At 50.2% G+C, this 8,749-nt stretch overlaps 1 protein-coding gene across 1 annotated transcript in view; it reads right to left on the reverse strand.

The window, feature by feature from the left end:
- Positions 1–339: 339 nt before the first annotated feature.
- The window catches only part of LOC144672001 (uncharacterized), a 50,673-nt gene continuing 42,263 nt past the window's right edge, over positions 340–8,749 (reverse strand). Inside the window, exons 12-13 of the mRNA XM_078533936.1 lie at positions 1,397–1,496; positions 340–1,102 (exon numbers count right to left, since the gene is read on the reverse strand). Of these exons, the coding sequence (XP_078390062.1) occupies positions 829–1,102; positions 1,397–1,496 (374 nt within the window). The 3' untranslated portion in view covers positions 340–828. The remainder of the gene's footprint in view (positions 1,103–1,396; positions 1,497–8,749) is intronic.

Below are 8,749 nucleotides of genomic sequence, written 5' to 3' on the forward strand. Positions count from 1 at the left end.
TGACACCAGCCAGTCTGTGCCAAAGCTACAAAATCACTGGAGTCACTTGGGATTTGACCTCCCCTGGAGTTAACAGAGAAGAGTGGGACACAAAGCCAACTCCAAAGAAAGGCTAGCAACAAGCTTTCGGAATTCAAAATCCCAAAGATTAAAAGAAGGATGAAAAGACCGAGGAGGAGAGGGGGATGTCCCCAAGTTTGGAGGTCGTGGAAGCGAGTGGGTGAATGAAAGGAGGCAATAGAGCTACTGGACTCGGTCTCAGTCACATGCGTTTGAGCAGCATCCAGAAGGTGTTGTGCACCAACAAGGAGACAGAACTCAGACTGGTTACACAGTCAGGACATTTTGACAGTCTATTAACAGTTTACTACAACAGAATGGCACCTGCCACTCCTACAGATAATGCAGTGAAATGTGGATTACAGAGCACTGTGTCACCTCGAACAAACCTTCCTGGAACAACTCTCAGTGGACAGCACTGCTTCCAGATCCAGGGTTCAGATTCAGGAAGATTTTATGAAGCATCTCTGCCTCTCTCCCCTTCGTTAACACATTTCTTAAACTCTCTTCAACCAAGCTTGGAGTCACCTGTCTTAATAGCTCATCAGTGGCTCGGTGTCAATTATTGTTTGATAATTGCTCCAATGCAGAGCTCTGGGATGTTTAACTATGTTAAAATCACTAACAAATGTAAGTTGAGTCAGTTCAGCAATCAGCCTGACTCAGCCAGGCCCAGATCTGCCCAGCAGGGTGATCTGTCCATGAGCAGCTGGCGGTTGAGGAAGACAGGGAGCTTCTCCCAGTGGCAGAAGGCTTTGTCGATCCAGACTACACAAGTGGGGAATCCGTCACAGGCTCCTGTTTCAGTTCCAACTGTTTCCTGTCCTTGCGCGGCCCTGTGGGACATTCAGGCGGCGCTGAAGACACATTCACTGGGATCTCCGGGTGGCTCTTGCTCTTGTGAGCGTTCACATTGTCCTTCTTCTCAAACTTCTTCCCGCAAATGTCACAGGAGAACTGGTAGCCAGACTCGGCATCGTGTTTCTTCATGTGCCAGTTCAATGAGGCTTTCTGCCTGCAGGTAAATCCACAGATCTCACACCTACATGGGGGAGAGAGAGAGAGCGTGAGTGGGGGATGAGGGCGCACGACGCGCAAGAGGAGGGGGCGCGGGGGGCACGAGCAGGAGGGGGCACTGGCAGGCAGGAGAGAGTACGCGTGAGAGGGGGTATATGCAGAAGAGAAAGTGTTTGCATGGGAGAAAGAGAGAGTATGTGTGGGGGGCGGGGCATATGGGTGTGACCCAAAAGCACAGTGGGTGACAAAGAATGGTCGAAGCAGTGCCAGGGGGAGAGGGAGCGCGTGGAGGAATGGTGATTGCTGCCGCGATACTTACTGAAGCGGTTTTTCCCCAGTGTGGATCCTCCGGTGGATGATCAAGTTACTTGTTGTCCGGAATGCTCGGGCGCAAAACTCACAAATATAATCGCGTTTATCTGAGAGAAAAAAAACAGGAGCAAGTTATTGCAGTGCGGCCAGGAGCAGGTCACTACGCAGCAACCGGGCGAGGGCGAGGGGCCGGGAGGGGCGAGCGAGGGCGAGGGGCCGGGAGGGACGAGGGCGAGGGACTGGGAGGGGGAGGGCGAGGGACACAGGGAGGAAAAGAGAGGGAAAGAACAGCAGGGAGGGAGAAGGAGAGAGTGAAAGCCTGAGACGGAGAGGGAGAGGGAGAGCGAAAGCCTGGGTGGGAGAGGGAGAGAGCCTGGGGTGGGGGAAGAGAGAGAGAGAGAGAGAGAGAGAGAGGGAGAGAGAGAGACGGGGAGGGAGAGTGACACGGGGAGGGAGAGAGAGAGTGTGACACGGGGAGGGAGAGAGAGAGAGAGAGCGAGAGAGTGACACGGGGAGGGAGAGAGAGAGTGTGACACGGGGAGGGAGAGAGAGAGAGAGACACGGGGAGGGAGAGAGACAGACACGGGGAGGGAGAGAGAGAGAGACACGGGGAGGGAGAGAGAGAGAGACACGGGGAGGGAGAGAGAGAGAGACACGGGGAGGGAGAGAGAGAGAGACACGGGGAGGGAGAGAGAGAGAGACACGGGGAGGGAGAGAGAGAGAGACACGGGGAGGGAGAGAGAGAGAGACACGGGGAGGGAGAGAGAGAGAGACACGGGGAGGGAGAGAGAGAGAGACACGGGGAGGGAGAGAGAGAGAGACACGGGGAGGGAGAGAGAGAGAGACACGGGGAGGGAGAGAGAGAGAGACACGGGGAGGGAGAGAGAGAGAGACACGGGGAGGGAGAGAGAGAGAGACACGGGGAGGGAGAGAGAGAGAGACACGGGGAGGGAGAAAGAGAGAGACACGGGGAGGGAGAGAGAGAGAGACACGGGGAGGGAGAGAGAGAGAGACACGGGGAGGGAGAGAGAGAGAGACACGGGGAGGGAGAGAGAGAGAGACACGGGGAGGGAGAGAGAGAGAGACACGGGGAGGGAGAGAGAGAGAGACACGGGGAGGGAGAGAGAGAGAGACACGGGGAGGGAGAGAGAGAGAGACACGGGGAGGGAGAGAGAGAGAGACACGGGGAGGGAGAGAGAGAGAGACACGGGGAGGGAGAGAGAGAGAGACACGGGGAGGGAGAGAGAGAGAGACACGGGGAGGGAGAGAGAGAGAGACACGGGGAGGGAGAGAGAGAGAGACACGGGGAGGGAGAGAGAGAGAGACACGGGGAGGGAGGGAGAGAGAGACACGGGGAGGGAGAGAGAGAGAGATCGATCCAACAGAGGGCGCTGGTGAGAAGTGACTGAAGCATTCTGGGAGAAGTCATCGCAGCCACCGCGACTCAGGAGGGAATCGAGAAGGACTCTTGCACTCAACAGGAGGAAGGGCATCCAACAGAGGGCGTTGGTGAGAAGCGACTGAAGCATTCTGGGAGAAGTCATCGCAGCCACCGTGACTCAGGAGGGAATTGAGGAGGACCCACTGTCAAAGAACGGAATAGCCCAAAACATTACATTGCTGTAGTGTTTCCATCCCTCCCTCCTCCTCAAACCTAAAAAAGAGAGAGGAAGAGGCAGTGCCTTCAGGAGTGCACCAGACCTGCGAGGGACACTCTTCTGAAAGTGGATTTTAAAGAAAAAGCAGCTGATTGGTGAGTAAATCCTGGGAGCAGACTTGGAGGGAGGAGCACTGGAGCAGTGAGTATAAATCTAGTTTACCTCGGGGATTCGCAGCCTTGTCTCCAGGGAGCAGACTCGGAGGGAGGAGCACCGGAGTGGTGAGTATAAATCTAGCTTACCTCGGGGATTCGCGGCCTTGTCTCTAGGGAGCAGACTTGGAGGGAGGAGCACCAGAGCGGTGACCTCGGGGCACAGAGTAACTGAAGCCAAAACTGAAAAAGTGATGTCACAGGAAAGCTGTGACCTGATTGGTTGGTAGGAAATCTGCACCAAATTTGAAAAAAAAAAACTGCAAAGCTAATTAATAAATTAATTATCTAAGTAGAGATGGCTGGGCAGGTGATGTGCTGTAGCTGTATGATGTGGGAGCTGGCAGATCCCATTGTGAGCCACAGTGACCACATCTGCAGCAAGTGTTGGTTGCTGGAGGAACTCCGTCTCAGAATTGATGAGCTGGAGTCCGAGCTCCGGACGCTGCGGCACATCCGGGAGGGGGAGAGTTACCTGGACACTTGTTTCAGGAGGCGGTCACACCCAGTAGATTAAGTACCTCAAGTTCGGTCAGTGGTCAGGTCAGCAGGGTGTGACTGCAAGTGAGGCAGGTAGAGGGATCCTGTGTTCAGGAACAGAGGAGCCTCAGCTCTTGACCTTGTCCAACAGGTAGGAGGTACTTGCTCCCTGTGTGGATGAGGAAGAGGGCTGTAGGGAGGATGAGCCAGCTGACCATGGCACCGTGGCACAGGAGGCCATTCAAGAGGGGGGAGCAAAAAGACAAGTGGTAGTTGTAGGGGATTCTATAATTAGGGGAATTGATAGCTTCCTTTGTAAGCAGGATCGAGAGTCCCGCATGGTATGTTGCCTGCCCGGTGCCAGGGTAAGGGACATCTCTGACCGGCTTGAAAGGATATTGGAGAGGGAGGGGGGAGGATCCAGTTGTTGTAGTCCATGTTGGGACAAATAACATAGGTAAGACTAGGAAAGAGGACCTGTTTGGGGATTATCAGGAACTAGGAACTAAATTAAAGAACAGGTCCTCAAGGGTTATAATCTCCGGATCACTACCCGAGCCACGTGCAAATTGGCATAGGGACGCGAGAATAAGGGAAGTAAACACGTGGCTAAAGGAGTGGTGTGGGAAAGAGGGGTTCCATTTCGTGGGGCACTAGCATCAGTATCGGAACAGGAGGGATCTGTACCTTTGGGATGATCTCCACCTGAACCGATCTGGGACCAATATTCTAGCGAAAAGGGTAAATAGGGTGGTCAACGGTGTGGGGGGGGGGGGCGGTGAGGAAAGGGTAAAACTCCAAGAAGTATGACTAATGGGAAACAAAGCAGCAGGTTAGCATGTGGGGGAGGGTGGATTCAACTTCATGGATAATTATGAAAAAACTGAAAAGAAAGGAGAGCCCAGGAGAAGCTATTAAAGTCTCCAGAACACAAAATAGGACAGGATGTTTGGAAAGTGCTAGGAATCTAACTTCAAGCACAACATATAAAGGGACGACAATGAGAAAGGGGACAGGAAATACAGGACTGAAGGTGTTGTATCTGAATGCACGCAGTATACGAAATAAGGTAAATGAGCTTGTGACGCAGATTGAAATTGGCAGGTATGATGTGGTGGGCATCACGGAGACATGGCTGCAAGGGGATCAGGACTGGGAGCTAAATATCGAAGGATATACATCCTATCGAAAAGATAGGCATGTTGGCAGAGGGGGTGGGGTTGCATTGTTAGTAAGAAATGAAATTAAATCGATATTAAGAAATGATGTAGGGTCAGATGATGTAGAATCTGTGTGGGTAGAGTTGAGGTACCGCAAAGGTAAAAAAAAACATAATGGGAGTTATGTACAGGCCTCCGAGCAGTAGTCAGGATGTGGGGTACAAGATACACCAGGAGATAGAAAAGGTGTGTAAGAAAGGCAAGGTTACAGTGATCATGGGGGATTTCAATATGCAGGTCGACTGGGAAAATCAGGTTGGTAGTGGATCCCAAGAAAAGGAATTTGTGGAATGTCTACGAGATGGCTTTTTGGAGCAGCTTGTGGTGGAGCCCACGAGGGAACAGGCAATTCTAGATTTAGTGACGTGTAATGAGGCAGATTTGATAAGGGACCTTAAGTGAAGGAACCCTTAGGAGGAAGTGTCCATAATATGATAGAATTTACCCTGCAATTTGAGAGGAAAAAGCTGGAATCAGATGTAACGGTATTATAGCTGAATAAAGGCAACTACAGAGGCATGAGGGAGGAGCTGGCCAGAATTGACTGGGAGATGAGCCTAGCAGGAAAGACAGTGGAACAGCAATGGCAGGAGTTTCTGGAAGAAATTTGGGAGACACAGCAAAAATTCATCCCGAGGAAGAAGAAGCATACTAAAGGGAGGACGAGGCAACCATGGCTGACAAGGGAAGTCAAGGACAGCATAAAAGCTAAAGAGAATGCATACAATGCGGCCAAGAACAGTGGGAAACCAGGGGATTGGGAAGCCTACAAAGACCAACAGAGGACAACTAAAAAAGAAATAAGGAGGGAGAAGATTAAATATAAGGGTAAACTAGCCAGTAATATAAAAGAAGATTGCAAGAGTTTTTTTTAGATATATAAAGGGTAAGAGAGAGGCAAAAGTGAACATTGGGCCACTGGAAAATGACACTGGAGAAGTAGTAGTGGGGAACAAAGGAATGGCGGAGGAACTAAATAGGTATTTTGCGTCAGTCTTCATAGTGGAAGACACGAGTGACATCCCCAAAGTTCAAGAGAGTCGGGGGGCAGAGGTGAGTATGGTGGCCATTACCAAGGAGAAGGTGCTAGGAAAACTGAAAGGTCTGAAGGTGGATAAATCACCTGGACTAGATGGATTACACCCCAGAGTTCTGAAGGAGATAGCTGAAGAGATAGTGGAGGCGTTAGTGGTGATCTTTCAGGAATCACTGGAGTCAGGGAGGGTCCCAAAGGACTGGAAAATCGCTAATGTAACCCCCCCTGTTTAAGAAGGGAGTGAGGCAAAAGATGGGAAATTACAGGCCGATTAGCCTGACCTCAGTCGTTGGTAAGATTTTAGAGTCCATTATTAAGGATGAGATTTCAGAATACTTGGAAGTGCATGGTAAAATCGGGCAAAGTCAGCATGGTTTCATCAAGGGGAGGTCATGCCTGACAAATCTGTTAGAATTCTTTGAGGAGCTAATGAGTAGGTTAGACAAAGGAGAGTCAATGGATGTTATCTACTTGGACTTCCAGAAGGCCTTTGACAAGGTGCCGCACAGAAGACTGCTCAGTAAGATAAGAGCCCATGGTGTTAGAGGCAAGGTACTAGCATGGATAGAAGATTGGCTGTCTGGCAGGAGGCAGAGAGTGGGGATAAGGGGGTCCTTCTCAGGATGGCGGCCGGTGACTAGTGGAGTTCCGCAGGGGTCAGTGTTGGGACCACAACTTTTCACTTTATACATTAATGATCTAGATGAAGGAACCGAGGGCATCCTGGCTAAGTTTGCAGATGATACAAAGATAGGTAGAGGGACAGGTAGTATTGAGGAGGCGGGGAGGCTACAGAAGAATTTGGACAGGTTAGGAGAATGGGCAAAGAAGTGGCAGATGGAATACAACATGGGGAAGTGTGAGGTCATGCACTTTGGTAGGAAGAATAGAGGCATGGACTATTTTCTAAATGGGGAGACAATTCAGAAATCTGGAGTGCAAAGGGACTTGGGAGTCCTAGTCCAGGATTCTCTTAAGGTTAACTTGCAGGTTGACGCGGTAGTTAGGAAGGCGAATGCAATGTTGGCATTTATTTCGAGAGGACTAGAATATAAAAGCAGGGATGTGCTGCTGAGGCTTTATAAGGCTCTGGTCAGACCACATTTAGAATATTGTGAGCAATTTTGGGCCCCGTGTCTCAAGAATGATGTGCTGGCCCTGGAGAGGGTCCAGAGGAGGTTCACGAGAATGATCCCAGGAATGAAAGGCTTAACATATGAGGAACGTTTGAGGACTCTGGGTATATACTCGATAGAGTTTAGAAGGATGAGGAGGGATCTGATTGAAACTTACAGAATACTGAAAGGCCTGGATAGAGTGGACGTGGGGAAGATGTTTCCATTAGTAGGAGAGACTAGGACCCGAGGGCACAGCCTCAGAATAAAGGGAAGACCTTTTAGAACAGAGATGAGGAGAAACTTCTTTAGCCAGAGAGTGGTGAATCTATGGAATTCATTGCCACAGAAAGCTGTGGAGGCCAGGTCATTGAGTGTATTTAAGACCGAGATAGGTTCTTGATTGGTAAGGGGATCAAAGGTTACCTGGAGAAGGCGGGAGAATGGGGTTGAGAAACTTATCAGCCATAATTGAATGGCGGAGCAGACTCGATGGGCCGAATGGCCTAATTTCAGCTCCTATGTCGTATGGTCTTATGGAGAGTGAGAGACCGGGAGGGAGAGAGAGAGCAATGAGGCCGGGACGGAGAGAGAGAGCGAGAGACCGCGAGGGAGAGAGTTTGGGGATGAGTGAGAGAGAGTTTGGGGAAGAGAGAGAGTGAGTTTTGGGGAGTGAGAGAGTGAGGCCAGGAGGGAGCAGGAGACTGAGTGGAAAGGGAGGGAGTGCAGGAAGGAGAGGGCGTGCTGGAATGGGAGCTTGCTCCAACATTCATTATGGGTCAACACCTTCGGTCTGTCCGCAAGCATGACCCAGACTTCCCTGTCGCTTGCCATTTCAACACACCACCCTGCTCTCATGCCCACATGTCCGTTCTTGGCCTGCTGAAATGTTCCAGTGAAGCTCAACGCAAACTGGAGCAACAGCACCTCATCTTCCGACTAGGCACTTTACAGCCTTCCGGACTTAATATTAAGTTCAACAATTTCGGATCACGAGCTCTCTCCTCCATCCCCACCCCCTTTCCGATCCCCCTTTTTTCAATAATTTATATATTTTTAAAAATATATATTTTTCTTTTCCCACCTATTTTTAAATTTATTTTGATCTATCGTTTTATCTCCACCTTTTAGCCCATTTCGATCCCTTCCCCCCACCCCACCCCCACTAGGGCCATCAGCCACGAGCTTGTCCTGCTTGCTACCCTTAATGTCCCCATTAGCACATTCCTTAGATAATATCACCACCATCAACACCCCTTTGTCCTTTTGTCTATGACATCTTTGGCAATCTCTTCTTTGCCTCCACCTATTACTGGCCCCCTATCCAGCTCTACCTATCCCACCCCCCTCTACCAGCTTATATTTCACCTCATTTTTCTATTTCCTTAGTTCTGATGAAGAGTCATACGGACTCGAAACGTCAACTGTATTCCTCTCCGCAGATGCTGTCAGACCTGCTGAGTTTTTCCAGGTATTTTTGTTTCTGTCTCAGATTTCCAGCATCCGCAATATTTTGCTTTTATCTTCATTATGATCATGGCTGATCATCCAACTTAATAGCTTGCTCCCGCTTTCTCCCCATATCCTTTGATCCCTTTTGCCCCAAGACCTATATCTAACTCCTTCTTGAAAGCATACAATGTTTTGGCCTCAACGACTTTCTGTGGTAACGAATTCCACAGGCTCACTCCTTTCTGGG

Source organism: Cetorhinus maximus, chromosome 35, assembly GCF_964194155.1.
Source record: "Cetorhinus maximus chromosome 35, sCetMax3.hap1.1, whole genome shotgun sequence".
Lineage (NCBI taxonomy): Eukaryota > Metazoa > Chordata > Chondrichthyes > Lamniformes > Cetorhinidae > Cetorhinus > Cetorhinus maximus.